Raw genomic sequence first — 15,297 nt, 5'->3', positions numbered from 1 at the left:
CTTCCCAAACTGGTGAACTTTATGATAACTCCAGCAAATACCTCCAAAATTCAGTGGTCGGCATCTATCGATACTCTTCTTTGACTCGTTGTTGCGAACTATATAACCTCGAAAACTAAAGCCATGTTTCGCGCTTAATGTCCCGTTGAAACTTTGGATTGCAGCTGCATTCTCTTCAAGAATCAGTCATAGTACTCCACTTGTAAGTCTATGTGTCGAAGTTTGGCGTTTTGGAATTTAAAGCTGAACGATTGCACTATCGCGCATAACAGAGGTCCGCATTAACCATTGCGGGTGAACCCGCTGACCCTTTATTTTTTTTGGAAGGCCTGCAAGTATGGTATGGCTTGCAAGTGCTTTTTCGAAACCAGAGAGGCTTCAGTCTGTAGTGAGTCTTCAGCGAGGTTGTTAAAGCTTTCATTGGACAGAGGATAGAAATTGACGAAACACCCAGTGAAGGGAACAACAGCTGCAGTAAGCATAGTACACGAATCAAAGAACACTCTCTGTATAAATAAGATTGGGAATTTTAGTAGCTTCCACAACTTCGAATATGGAGATATCGGTCTGAGAGTTTGGAAATGTTATGGCATCGGTAAAGGGAAGTACATTCCATATGACGTAATTTATATCAAGCACCAAGGTCAAACGTCCCTTCAAACCATAGAATCTCAACGGTTTTATGATCCTCCTGAAAAGCGTGTGGTCAAGCGTCGTTCAAAGGGCAGCAAGGAAACAGGGAGTACAACGCCATTGTTTGAATGCACTGTGTTTGGATGTGTTGAAGTGTTGGAAACCTTTTCGCAGCTGGAGCTGCACCTGGACGTTGGAAAGCATACAGTCAGTTAGGCCAGTATGATGCAATCAAAAGGGACTGGGTCCTTAAGTTCTCGTCGATAGATACCGCTGGTATCGAGTGTTCGAGCTGTTCGTTAGATTCCAGTACACCACTCACTTCTCCCGTGGATACTTCACCCCACTCGTCTCTACGAACAGGATGGGCCGTAAGGAAACCAAGGAGCAGCGTTAGATTTCCAGAAAAGGTAAAAGAATACCTAACGGCACGGTTTGCAAGTTGCAGTTGACATGCGAAATGCGAAAAATGAATCAAATGCACGTTTGTTCACTTGAGAGCAGTGGCTGACAAAGAGCCAAGTTCAGAGCTTTTTCTTCCGGCTAGCAGCAATGCGACGAAAAGATCAGGGTGTGATCGGAATATCACTGGATAAGGAGGAAGATATCCAATGCGTCCAGGAAAATTCCGAGAGACAAGATCTGGTAGACAAAGTTAACAAAGAGATCAAAGTCTCACATCCAATCTGCTACGATACGTAGGACCTCTGTGAACGTCACCACAATAACACACCTCAGAAATTCAATGTGGTTTTGTTTAGAGCCATCTGTAGTCATTTTGAGATCCCTGTACAATTGAGAGAAAAAAAACAGATCCTCATAGACAAACTGCTGGACGTGATTAGTGATTGTCAATGTGTTTCTCAGTAGACTTATGTAAACAATGTCTTATACGGTGGCTGAAAGTGTAGAATATGCTCTACAGATACAAAATACCTTTACTTCCGAAATCAAGTTCTGACGGCGTTGTTCTAGTGTATTATATTATAATATCTAGTAGTCAGTGAAATGCTTTGATGAAATCGATTGAAAATTTACCAAAAGCAACACTTATAACATCTGTTCATACGAAGCATGTGTCAAGTTTTTAACACGTTGGTAGCCGATTTCTCCGGCTATTGACAGGTTGCTGTTCTGTGGACACAATCGACGCGGAACCGAGAGAAGCAAGCTCAGGATATTTGAAATTGATTCATTAATTATATGATATCAAACCACAGGTAAAAGCATTTATTCTTTTCGTCCAAAATTTTTCTCCCCAAATATTACATTGGGATACAAAACAAAACCATACGGCACAACGTACGGTACAAGCTATCAGCGGTCTTCTCTTTTGTGTGGACCTTTGTGAGAACAGTATAACATCGGACTGGATCTAAATTTAAGCGATTATTTCTTCACTTCAGAAGCCTGAAACCTTCATTTCTCCCTCAGCTTCCAGACATGGAGAGTTTATATTCTGATTTTGGAAAAAATTCAGCTCTGCAGCGATGTTAAATGGGTGATTCAAGGGTAAACTTAACGGCTGTGTAGGATAGAATCGTCAAGCAGGTCCCAAATCCCAAAACTTAACGTCTAAATCAAGGTTATTTACGGCTATCGGCCGATGGCGATTTCTAGTGGTCAGAATATGCTAAAATTCGCCTTTTCAAATATATTGAGAGGGCAAATTCTAACTTTCTTGGCAAACTAGAAAGGTTTTTAAGCAATCTGATATAAATTCTGTGGCTTAACTATGCGAATCAAATATTTTACAATGTTACAAAATATGCCTATTTTTCGAGACGTTGCAACGGTCCCTACGAACTGGAAAATAATTATGGCCCCTAATGCAGTCAGAAAAATATTTCGAATAAAACCAAATCTAATTTAGTTCTTTCCTAGGTAAAGTCTTTCTGTTGACAGAGTTTCAGGCAAAATTATTTTTGACGCAAAATTGACTGGGTGGAAATAAGAGAGACAGCCTCTTAAATTTCAACTAAGTAAGGCCTAGTTCAAACGTCGATCTTTACATGTACCGAACCTAATTGCAATTTGGGTCGACTCGAATAATTAAGAGCGGCAGTTGATTCAAACGTCGATCCGAATTTAGTCGATCCTAATTGCAAAACTGAACATAACTCCATTGTAGTCAGCGGTTCATGCCTACCAAAATGGCGGAAAAAAATGCGGGAAGCACAACTCGTGGAAATGAAGAGCTTGTTTTTCTTGCAAATGCGATTAAGGAGGGTAGAAAAAGGCGACTCAAGATGCAGTTAGCATTAAACAACCTTGCTGCCAGGAGAAGACGAGTTTTGAATTTGGCTTGCCTTCTATTATTGCTTATTTCCCAAAGGAACATCACAGTTCCTCGTCTAGTTCGTTCGTGTCGTCGACTGAAAAGAAATTCTGGCTAGTGGGAAAATGTTTGCAACAACTATTCAGGCGCAAGGTTTTAAAACAAGAGGAGCACGAGCCTTCCTCCTTTCCCGCCATATTGTTTGAATGGTTCGAAGGCTTTCGCGCATGGCACGTAAACGAACTTTCTTGAATTGTGGGTACAACATAATTATTTTAACGTATGTATAATGTATACATTAAGTTGGGTACATGTAAAGTACGACGTATGAATTAATGCCGATCTTTTACCGTTCTATCCGACTAGCCGAGTCGGATAGAACGGCACTGTCGATCCGAATACAAATCTGCCGATCCTAATTGATTCAAACGTCGATCTTTACATGTACTTAATAGAAACGTTAGGTTCGGTACATGTAAAGATCGACGTTTGAACTAGGCCTAATGGAGGACTCGGAGATAGCGGTTCGTAAAATATCATCGTCTTTTACAATGAGAAATGTTGGCTTTTCTGTGTTTTTAACGTATATTTTACCGCACTTCATGAGAAACGCGATACTACTGGACAAATGAAAGATATCAGATTACCAATAGTAAACGTGTAACCCATGCTGTGAAAATGGCGGATAGTTGTTCGAGAGAAAATGGAGACACTGTAACATGATCATGGTTATTGTTCCTTCACGACGAGAGTGAGTGGAAAAATTTTGAATCAAAATGCCACCAAATGTTAGAAAATACTATGAGTGCATCAAGACTATATCTGATAAATAAAAGTTAAGTCTATATTGTGAATTCTATGCATTGTGTAAAATAAAATTCTTTATTGTTTTTTTAGAGGGCACGGTAACGAATCTTGCAATCTGATTGGTTCTTCACCCGGTCAGTTTTTTCCTTTCTCTGCCTACGGGCCACGGTAACGCTTTCGTGAGTCGCCGAGTACATCCCAACTTTCGTTGTCATTTTTCATAACTATACCTCGTTTTCCGGCTGGGCAGTATTTTTAAGCAAACACGTCGGTCACTACCTCAAGCCGATAAATAACTTATGAATCCTCCCTTTTCTCTCTATCAAATCACTTTGGTTGACAGAAAAATATTGGTTTCAGAATGAATTTGTATAAACAATAGTGTCATACGTTGGTTGACAAGCGGCCTAAAAACCGTCTGCAATTAATTTTTATCGTTCACAAAAAGTACCCAGAAAGTTGAAACGTGAGGTATTTGGTTACAGTTAAACTGAACGATGGAACTTTCATTCATTTAGTATCTGAATTTTCTAGAGCAATTTGTTCATAGTAAAAAAAAAAGCGAGCGAAGTTTTAATTTAAGTTCTACAACAAATATACGCTCCTGGTGAGTCTTTCCAATTCCGTTCAATTTGGACATTCGTACCTTAAATTTCACAACAGAAATTGAAGGAATTGAGAAAAGGCTGCATCAAATTCCCTTGTGTCTCGTTGGAGTGTGCCGTTCGAATTTAGTTTTTGTGAAGGAAAGATCAGAGTTAAACAGGCCATTACAGCAAACAAACGAGCAAACTCTCACAACTTCAAAATAAAAAATTGAATTTACTCACAATTACTTTCCTCGCCGTTTACTTAATGAACAGAGGTAAATCTTCGTACATGAATGTATGGTCGATGAGAGTAAATAATACTTTCCGTTAGATCATTAACTGATTTTTAAGAAAACATTGTCGTGACAGTCCTTGCCAAACTAGTTCTGTTGGTTTTCAAATGTTCCTACGATTTTTTTTCTCTTGTGTGCTCTCTAATTGACAGGTGTCAGATTGTGACAGATACTTGTAAAAATAATGTTTCAAAGTTTGTTTGGAAGCCTTTTAAATCACCTTTATCGTTACGGAAATGAAAATGTTTCGCTGAGGTATCTCTCTTAAATTTGCATCACCTCTATTTCAACTACCATTTACTCACTCAAAAATTGTTCAGTTTATGGAAGATCTTGCCGTATTTACGGCCATAAATCATTCGGGTTCTTTCGGAAAGAATTTCGTCAAGTTTAAAAACAATAAATATGTTATTTACCGGCTAGGGGTCGGTCCGTATGGTGAAAAACTGTGACCTCGGTCTTGAAAATGCTGCCCTCGGCCTACGGCCTCGGGCAGTATTTTCAAGACCTCGGTCACAGTTTTTCACCATACGGACCTCCCAGCCGGCAAATAACATATATGTCTTTAGCGAGCAAAAATTCCGCACTCGGCAAATCGGATGGAGGTTATCCGATCGACTACTTCAATAAAAATTAAATTATTTTATTGTCATCATGTACCTGCATCTTCGTCGTAGAAATTTGTTCGTCTTCCAGTTTCGTTGTCATTATCAGGTGTGAATAATGACTTTGATTTTTCGCTAAACGTCTTGAACTGGTTTTCGTTTCCTTGCATGATCAACTCTTCTCACACCAACAAGTGGAAAAAAACAAGTTATAAAAAGAGATCGTTAAATTCTTAATTGGAACACAAGTATTTGTCCCGCATTTGGCTGCGATTTTCCTGACGGGAACGTAAATAATGAGATCAAAGGTTTGTTGCACGTGAACTGCACGCTAGGGACAAAGCCTGATACGCGAGTTTTTCCTCTCATGGGTTTGTCTCTTGACGACATCCCGTTTGTATGAAATCAAATTATGGAGAAAGTTTTAGTTCCCATCAGTCTTTCACGTAATATTTGTTTCAAAACGTGACGTGAATCAAAGTCCTCCAATCATTTCTTTAACCATTATTTCAAAATCTTTTATTTCTTCTTTAAAAATAGATTTACACTTGATATCATCCATAGTCCAACTCAAAGTTCTTGTTACTTTATTGTGTGGTCACGGAATTATTCATGCGTGCTACAAAAGAATAAGAGCTTGCGTGGCGAACGCTTGCCGAGAATTTCATCGATACGCGCGAAAAAGAGAAGACCTCAGAAAAGCGTATATGCATCTTTCGACAAGTTATGCTACGTTACGTTAAGTTACAGGCTAGAAGCGTTGCTAACTACAATATATACAATATACAGCCAGTGCGCGTGTTCATTTGTCATTGCATCATTTGGTCAAAAGTTTTCTTTAACATGGTAAAGCATCTCAGATGATAAATATAAACTTACTGACACAAAATGATGGTACTCGCGTCTTTTCCTCTCACAGAACTAGTATTTCGTAGCATTCTACAAGTTGGAGGCAGTTTTCCACTGCGCAAAGAATTAAATAAAGGACGTTCATGAAGCTGACGTTATAATTCGTGTTCTAGTTCACAAATACCAAGGGTCTCTTTCTTCTCAGACGGAACTGTTCGCGCACTAATTTTAAATTTATCGCGCAATAATTTATCAGTTATCGCGCGATAATTTCCATTTAAAGCGCGATATTTTGATTTTATCGCGCGATAAAAAAAAATGTGGCATGTCTTCTATGGGTCACTGCAGCCACCGTAGATCATAGCTTAAGAATAATCTCGATTTTGAAAACGAGCACGTGGCAATAACAAGAACCAAAGGAAAGGTAAAAAACGAGTGATAAATTTTACTTTGAGTAACGACTACGAGCTAGATAACATAATAACAAGACAAGTTATTGATTACCAACGTGCGCGGGTCTTGATTACTTTATCGAGGATTACAGTCTAACTTGTCTTCTATTCAAAACCGATCTTGATCACATGGGGTCTTATCTTGAACTGAAATGCTAACTATAATTTTCTGTCTAAAAGGAACTAATCACAGGCGCGTCAACCTAACCAAAAAATATTTCGCAGCTTTTTTCGGAAGCGGTAACACTTGGCTTCAACGGAAGCAGTCACAATAATAATAATAATAATAATAATAATAATAATAATAATAATGACAATAAAATGATCAGCCCTAGCAATTTTTTTCATTCATTGCAGGTTGATCGGATCTTTTGCTGATCCATATCTTCATCATCAGCAGCTTAATTTGTGGTCACTTGCATTATTTTCAAATTCATTACTATTACCCCTTCCCCCCCCCCACTCTTAGGCAACAGCTTATACCTTAAAAATAGAAAGCTCCTCCTTTAACCAGCTCCATGATAAGAAGTATACAAAAGCATTAGAAGATGAGAACAAAGCAGCAACAGCAGCATGAATGATACCAAGTGTACGCACGTATAAGTGATTGGTCACTACCCATGTGAGGCAGAATGGGCCAGCATGCGTCAATAGAGACATCAGGTGGAGACCTTGACTACCAAATACCTTTTCACTCTCCCTGAAAGAGTATTACTACTTCTCCCTGAATAGGATACCAGTCGATTGCAAGGTACACCCCAGAATTTCATCAGACTTTCCTGAACATTTGCTGGTAACCATTTCTACTACTGGGTGGACAAAGAGGCACTTTTAGAGTAACATGTTTTTCCCGAGCAAGAGACTAGGTCTTGAACCCAGACCTCTCCAGCCAGGTCTGGCATCTTAACCATTGAGAAAGGGCATCTCCCCAGTCTCTCACACTTACATATAAAAAAATAAGAAAATGGTTGAAGGATTGCACAAACCTGTATAATAAAAGCATCTGTTTTCCTTAGAGCAAGCCCAGAAGAAAGTAAATTGGAAACACTAACACCATCCATATTGTGGAGAACCATGTGATCAAAACTGGTGCATCAAAGTCTGGTGAGTACATGCTCTGTGAAAACTGTGTTTTGCAAACCCAGGGCACTACTGTGCCTATCGCTATGACTGTGCCACTAAACATCTTGCAGGGCTGTGTATTCTTCTTCGTTTTACTTCAATATATAATTTTAAAAAAGCTGTCAGGGATATTCTGTAGAAAAAAAATTACAGATTACATTCACCACTTTCACATCTGCAATTTGCATAGGAGAGGTAAATAATCCACCCCCATTTAATTAATCACTTGTTATCAGTTGACTGTTGTTGGGTGAAGAGAAGTGTGGGTGCAGGTTTCTCAAATACTGACAATGATCCAAGTTTCTAATACAGTTTTTAGCCCTTTAACCCCCAGGATCTGATTCACAACTCTCCTCTCTATAACTGTAGAACCTGAGAAAGCTTCAAGGTGGAAATGAACTTTTTTGCTGGTAGCCTGAGTACGAGTCCCTGTAACAGACTTTCTTTTTGACCAGCGGATAATGTAAAATGGCTGCCGTATTTTGACAAAGTTATCATCTCCTTCATCTTGTTTGGTCATGGTTGTTTGTCAATATTTCTTAAAGGGCGAGTGCCGATTTGGAGATAGATGCCATTATGAACATACTGCAGGTAAGCTTCATGAGTTCCTTCACGCGGTTCTTCATTTGAAAAGTTTGCTATCAGAAATATAATTTGATGTCGATATTCCTCGTTTTTCAACAGAAAAACGGAAAACAGTTTGCCAGCATTTTTTGAATGGTTATTGTCGGTTTGGTGACAAATGCAGGAATGAACATCCTTCTGGAAGAGGTGATCGTCATATTATTTTAGAATATTATGCAAATCGAATGTTTTTGTATATCTCAATTCGGATCTGTGCATTTACATATACGAGTAATTTTTTTCCAGGGGAGCTTCAAGCGAAGGCACCAGAACTAAAAACTAAAATTACGAAGTTACACATGGAGTTGAATTTACTAACTAAAGATAAAAAATACTGATCCACTTAATGAATGTTGTGTGTTAATTTGCAGCAAATACTGGATTCGGTCAACAGAATTCAGGATTCAGTGGAAGAAGTGGGCAATGGGGCAAATCTTATCCTTCTAACCAGGTAAATAAACAAGAAATATACAGAAAACTACATTTTTATTAAATGACTAGTGTCTTTTCCATCGTAAGTTTCCCTATCCGAGAGTTTGGATTGAAAAGGTCACCCCTTGTTTTTGATCATTTTGAAAGGGCTCTAAATTTTCTCAATTTATCTAATACGCAACTTTTGTTTATAACACATGCAATTCAGAACAGTTCAGATAGCGCAAAATATGGACATAGTTTACAAAGGTTAATTCTTAAAATACAAAAAAAGGACTACTAGTTGAAGAAACAAGAAAAAATCCAGAACCATGTTCTTCTGTAGAAAAAGTGACATCAATACATTTTAAAAATTTGGAGCTTTTTAGAATGTGACCTAAAAACTGGGAAACAATTTGTAGCCTGAATCTTTTAAAACAAGCTGTTTATGATTATAATAGTCATAAAATATGAACTGGTAGTTTATAATGAACAATATCAGTTGCTTTTCTTAACATCAATGATTGATACTTTTTTGTTGCCTCTGTGCGTGTATAGAACCGCTTTGAAGTTTTGTCCAGAGAAACTCAGCATTCTAAAGGTGTGGAGGATGACATGACACCATCTCAAATTCAGTAAGATGAGTATGTTGTTTTAAAAATGCATGTCACTAAATGTGATTTAAACTAATCTAGGCCCACAACAATGCCTCTCAACCCTTTGGCAAAATGGGAGAATGTGTAGTCTTCTATTGGCTAGCATTTTGTCAGTACTCAGGAAAGTGATGCTGCAGAAGAAAATGCCACTCACAGAGTTTTCATGGCTACTTGCTATGCCCAGATCCAGTTCTTGACCTGACCAATCTCTGACTGGAGGTATTTACCCCCCACACTTATCTATTGTTGTTAGCAATTTTTGCAAGGATTTATTATCTGTTTAACAAACTGAGCATCAACAGATACTCCTTTGTTGGTTCTCAAATCTAAGTTTGGATTTTTTCTTTAAATTAATAGAAGAACCATACAAACTGATATGGCAATATGGGAAAAGAGTAAACAATGGCCATTGTCTTGTTTCACTTACACAAAAGAAGAACCATGCTTACCAGGTGAGTTAATATGAAGTTTTACACAATCCACTCTTAAGGCTGTTTAATTGGCCTTTTGTTTGAACTTATTATAGGTGGATTGCAATAGCTTCTGTCACAGCCCCTTCTCTTCCCCCCCCCCCCCCTTATCTCCAATTGTATTGTGTTTTCCAATCTACTTTAGGAGTACCACCCAAGTTAACCCTTTAACTCCCAGGAGTGATTAACAGGTAATTTCTCCTAACAACATCCATATATTATCCAACAAACAGGTAATAATAATACTTAAGCTTATCAGGTAGAAGTTGTTATTTTGAACTGATACCAAATTCTCCAAACTAATTTACAAGCAAATGTGTAGCCACCAAAGGGGAGAATTTACAATCAGATTTTGGGAGTTAAAGTGTTTAAAAAGAACTATGAACACCTGAAAAATGCTTGAAATGTTTATTGAACTCTAACCAATCACATAGGAGATCAGGACATGTCAGCAAACCATTAAACCGCAGATCAATGAATGTGACTGCATACAGTGAAGATTTCTCACACCTGGTTGACTTGTCTCCCCATCCAGAAATATTTTCAGAAGTTACAGTTTCCTTACTCTTACTGTAAATATATTCTCTGTAGCGAGGTGTGGGGCCTGAAATTTTAAAGTTAACAGGTGACTTTATCAGGCATGCTGTAGCTGCTATAAGATTGTAGCCTTTTGAAAAGTTATGTGGTACTTGTGTTAAATTATTACTGAATGATGCCTTGTGTTATGAATGTTATTTTAGGTTTGCTGGACTTCTCTCCAGAAGAAATTCGCCTTGAGGCATACAATGCAAATGCTGAAGGGAAGGCTGGTAGATATGTAAGATGATCTATATCTGGATTTTACTTTAATCCTTTACACTTTAACATAAACATGCTTATTCTCTATACTGTTCTCTATACATTTCCTATGTTGCTGACAAGGAGAATTTGTTTCACAAGTAAGAGCTTTATTCGGCAATCCATTCCTTAAATTTCATAAATTTTTTATTCAGAGTTGTTACTGTAGGTGGAATTTAGATGCTAGTCACTCTTAGGGGTCTGGGGTTAAGATTCATAACTCAGAATTTTAAGGAAGAGATATTTGTTCTGACATGAGGCTGAATCAATATTTCCTCAGATATTTCAAACTCACTCTAATTATCCAATTTTTGGTTTTGTTTACAGCAACAAGGACTGAAAACTCTTATCACTGCTAATCAACAAAAGCGGCAGCAGTTAGGATGCATGTCAGTCTCACAGATTGTAAGCTCAAATAATAAACCTTTTATACAGTATTCTCTCCTTGAACACATACAGCAACAAACAGTTTTGTCTATCTTTGAAAATAGTGATGAGAAAGTTGTGAGTTATCCTCCATGCACTAACGGGGATGATTGATGTCAGTGTCATGAATGGGACTTTCTAGTGTTTAATTACTGGATATTACAGATTGATAAATGCCCAGAGTTGCTTGTCACTACCATTATTTAAATGTGATGATATGTTGTGAGGACCATTTTGTAAACCACTTATTGTAATGTTGGTTCCCTCAATAAAGATTGTATAAAAAAATATAGTCCTGATATCTGTGGAGACTCCCTAAGCCTATGTGCGTGTTTCAGTTGTAGGTCATTGAATATAATTATAGTGATATGTTCTTTTTGAAACACTTGGACAATTTTATTTTTCATTATCAGCAAGAAGAGATAAAGAAGCAGCGCAGCCATAAGGCAGCAGAGTCAATGGAAGCAGGATCATCAATGCTACAGACACAACCAGGGATAGGTTTTAATGGACATAGTTCATTTGGTCAGATGAGTAGTTTTGCAACTAGTGGCCCTGTTTTTCAGTCGACTGGCTCCTCATCTCCAGCAGGTACATTGAACCAACCTAGTAACTTATTCAGCACAAGTAATTCTACCAATCAAGTAAACCTGTTTGGACAGAGCAATGTCCCAGCAATGACCGGAAATGTTTTTGGGAATACTTTAAGTGCCAGCAATCAGCAAACTGAAATGACCAGTTTTCCTTCAACTGGCCATTCCACGACTATGTTTAGTACAAACTTAAGCCAATCAGCCGCTTCAAATACTGGCTTCTTTGGAGTAAAAACTGAATCAAAACCTGGAGTGTTTGGTTCTGTACCTTCGCAGACAGCGACTGGGGTTTTTCCGAGTGATTCCCAAGTACAGAAAGGAAATGGATCAAGCAGCTCAATGGTAGGTGTATCTGGTCATTTTTAACAGCAGCAAAAACAGAGAGGCAAAGCTGTTACTTTAATTTCACAAACTGGCCTAGGGCCTGACAATTTTTCCTCGTGGAGGGTGTTGGTGGGTAAGCTTGGCTGGTCCAGTGTTTCATCCCAGGGGTGAAAGGAGTGATTGCTCTCAATGTGCCTCGTGACAAGGCACCCTCAATAAACTACTTTCCCTCGGAGAAAACGTAAACCTTTGAAAGCAAAGATAGCTGGTCATTTTGCTGGGAATCGTTTCACCCAGAGTCATGTCCGGCTAATAATTGAATTTGTTTTGCCCGAAGGAGAATGCACCCATTGTTTTATCACTACAATTTTACATTGAAGCAAAACTTACACCTTGTTCAGCTTGCACGTTGAGAATGAAACAGAAAAGAAAATACAAGGAATGAGTCTAAAGGGTGTCAGGTTGTGTCGCCCCATTGCCTTGTCGCCCCAGGTTATGTCGCCCCAACCGAAGTTACGTCGCCCCAACATCGGAGTTGTGTCGCCCCAACATCGTGGTTGTGTCGCCCCAACATCAAAGTTGCGTCGCCCCAACGCGTAACTTCGCTTATCAAGTAAAAGTTTGTAAGATTCTCCGATCGATTTACGCGAACGATCGACTTATAACATAAAAATAACACTGCTGTAAGATTTATCGATCGATCGAAGGAAAAGTTTGTAAGATTATTAGGATGTAACTCGAGCGAGCGGCTTGTAAAAAGTAACTTCACGCGAACGATCGACTTTATATAACATAAACATAACACTGCTGTAAGATTTTAATATCGATGGATCGAAGGAAAAGTTTGTAAGATTATTACGATGTAACTCGATGTAACTTGAGCGAGCGGCTTGTAAAAAGTAACTTCGCTTATGAAATAAAAGTTTGTAATCTATTCATCGATCGATTAACTTAAACGACTTATGGAATACAACGCGCGGATAACACAAACGTGTTAAAATTTTGCAATAAAATAGTACCCAAATCTCCTCGGCAGTTAGAGCACGTAAACGAGTCTACGTTTATTGAGTAAGCATGAAAAAAATTCATGGAAAAGAAACAATTAAGGATCACTAATGGCGTCTCTTAATTTAACGGACCTATGAGGAAACAGTCATTTTCTGGCGCGTGGGTGGGCGGGCTAGTTAAATTAACATATCAATAGGTGCCAAATTTGATTGTTTGGTAAAAAGAATTGTTTATTTAACTGTATTGTTTAAGTAAAATAAACAAGCCAATCAAATCACTTAAAACTAACACAAATGACTTTTGGATCCTACTGCCCTGTATAAAAGGAAAAAAAAACTTCAATATGGACTCATTCTTTCATTCGATCACTACACTGCGACATTCGAGTTCAAAAATTATTCACTACGTTCTACGAGTTTCAACTATGGCATCTGCTTGGTTGGTGGACGCCGTCATTTGATTTTCGCGACACGACACCAACTCGACCTACTCAACAAAGCAAAAAGCTGGTACGTGGATGCGACCTTTAAGCTGTGCCGTCAGCCGTTTACCCAGCTGTTAACAGTCAACGCCTTCGTAAAGGCAGATGACTACGTCAAGCAGGTGCCGTTGGTGTTTGTCCTTATGTCGGGCAAACGGAAGCGTGATTACAGAGGTGTTTTCCGAGAGCTGCTAGAGTTGTTACCATCCCCAGCGGTGCGACAAGTCACGCTAGACTTCGAGTGTGCAGTATGGAAGGTACTTCGACAACTGCTCCCAGAAGTCAAACTACTGGGGTGCGTCTTCCATTGGACACAACCTACATTCGTCTAAAGCCAACACTGTGCCGCCCAGTTTCTTAACCCTTTCACTCCTGGTATGATCAATATTTCAATTCTCCACATGATCTCGATACAATGCTTCGCAGATAAAGAGAATGAAAAGTATTATCAAATAAGGGCTGCTCCTTTGATACAGAATTCTCAACTTAAGCTAAGAATGAAATTATGGCGATATGTTTCGGGAATGTGCTCTCAGATCTTGGCACTGAAAGGACTAAAGCTTTTTCCCATTTCAAAGGGTCAGTTAGAACACAGGAAAGTAATTTAACTCCAGTTTTGCGACTTTATTTTTTTCCTTTCTGAGCAATCGCTTCCAAAGATATGAAGGTAGTCTTTACTTGCTGGATCTTGATAAAGGCAGGTCTATATGCGAATGAAGTCTTTTGAGGTGCCCTTTTAGCTCGCTTTCTTTGTCATTCTTGTCGCATCCATAAAACTTTCAATGGAATCATGATTTTGTGTTTATAAATCGATACGATCGTTACTTTTAGACAATATAACATTACTTCATTTCGTATATTTTGTCAAGAGTCTAAAACCAGAAGTTCAGTTGAAATCTTCGAGCGAAAGATACGAGAAAGTTATAGATCGTGTCTGTTTGTGATCTCTTTGGTTAGTCATTCTCAAGTTTAAATTTTTCATCCTTACATCATTATTGTCATTAACAAGTTTGAATTTTTCTCCATGGGAGAAAAATGTTGAATGCAAAAACCAAGAATGTGTTGTGCATGTATTTCAGCGCTGTTTTGGTGGCAGCACCCTTGTGAAAAGACCAGAGATTTTTGTGCTGTTTCGTATTCACTGCTGTACGAATAAAATGGCATTGTTTGGTAATAACTATGGCTAAATAACTTTTAGCAGAAATTACATATTCATGTAGTGAATCGAAAGTTTATGAATCAAATTGGCGAGTTTTTTTGCGACATGAAATTTGGGGAAAGAAGACTTAATGCAGTGGGAATAACGGGCTTGAACTTGTTTTGATTTTTGTTCTCTCTACAGAGATCTACTCCAGAAGCCACCTCATCAATGGAACAGTCAACAACTGTACCTTTGAGTTGTAGTGAAGAAGATATGCAGGCCTTCAGGGCGGACAGTTTTGTGCTTGGAAAGATACCTGAGTGTCCACCACCATTAGAATTATGTTAACAGCTTTGATCCTTGAAAGGCTGAGATATTCTTGGCAGCTAGTATCTTGTAAAATTTAGCTTGAATTATTCATTTCTTCATTTAATTCATTGATTTAAGTTTTGTATTACACATAAGATACATTAGTTTTTAATAGCATCTTTTAGCATTTTTATTCATTGTAAATTTTTAATTTTTAATTTTCGAGGTCCTTTTTGTAAACCACTTTTTAGTGAAAAAGTTTCCTCATTAAAGATTGTCATTATTATTATTATTATTATTTCTATTCCTGTCAATCCGGCTTCACCTTCCTAAACCGTCGTTGTCCGCTTTTGGTTCGCTAGCATTTCTTTGGTGTTTTTCTACCCGG

The 15,297-nt window shown here is 38.3% G+C and overlaps 2 protein-coding genes across 2 annotated transcripts in view; one reads left to right on the top strand and one right to left on the bottom strand.

Annotated features, from left to right (window-relative positions):
• Positions 1–5,496, bottom strand: part of LOC113675139 (solute carrier family 35 member F3) — a 37,486-nt gene extending 31,990 nt beyond the window's left edge. Inside the window, exon 1 of the mRNA XM_089197236.1 lies at positions 5,262–5,496. Within this exon, the coding sequence (XP_089053362.1) occupies positions 5,262–5,376 (115 nt within the window). The 5' untranslated portion in view covers positions 5,377–5,496. The remainder of the gene's footprint in view (positions 1–5,261) is intronic.
• A 1,368-nt stretch (positions 5,497–6,864) lies between these two features.
• LOC113675168 (nucleoporin NUP42-like) lies at positions 6,865–15,201 on the top strand. The gene is made up of 11 exons (XM_089197215.1): positions 6,865–7,170; positions 7,524–7,611; positions 7,999–8,220; positions 8,314–8,400; positions 8,625–8,704; positions 9,223–9,299; positions 9,678–9,772; positions 10,531–10,607; positions 10,955–11,032; positions 11,467–11,988; positions 14,802–15,201. Exons 3-11 carry the CDS (start codon positions 8,148–8,150, stop codon positions 14,946–14,948), a joined length of 1,236 nt encoding a protein of 411 aa, XP_089053341.1. The 5' UTR covers positions 6,865–7,170; positions 7,524–7,611; positions 7,999–8,147; the 3' UTR covers positions 14,949–15,201.
• The last annotated feature ends 96 nt before the right edge of the window (positions 15,202–15,297 follow it).

The sequence above is a fragment of the Pocillopora damicornis genome, chromosome 1 (assembly GCF_964200805.1).
Source record: "Pocillopora damicornis chromosome 1, jaPocDami1.2, whole genome shotgun sequence".
Classification (NCBI taxonomy): domain Eukaryota; kingdom Metazoa; phylum Cnidaria; class Anthozoa; order Scleractinia; family Pocilloporidae; genus Pocillopora; species Pocillopora damicornis.
The sequence above is the reverse complement of the archived record's forward strand: the minus strand, read 5'-3'. Positions and strand labels throughout refer to the sequence as shown.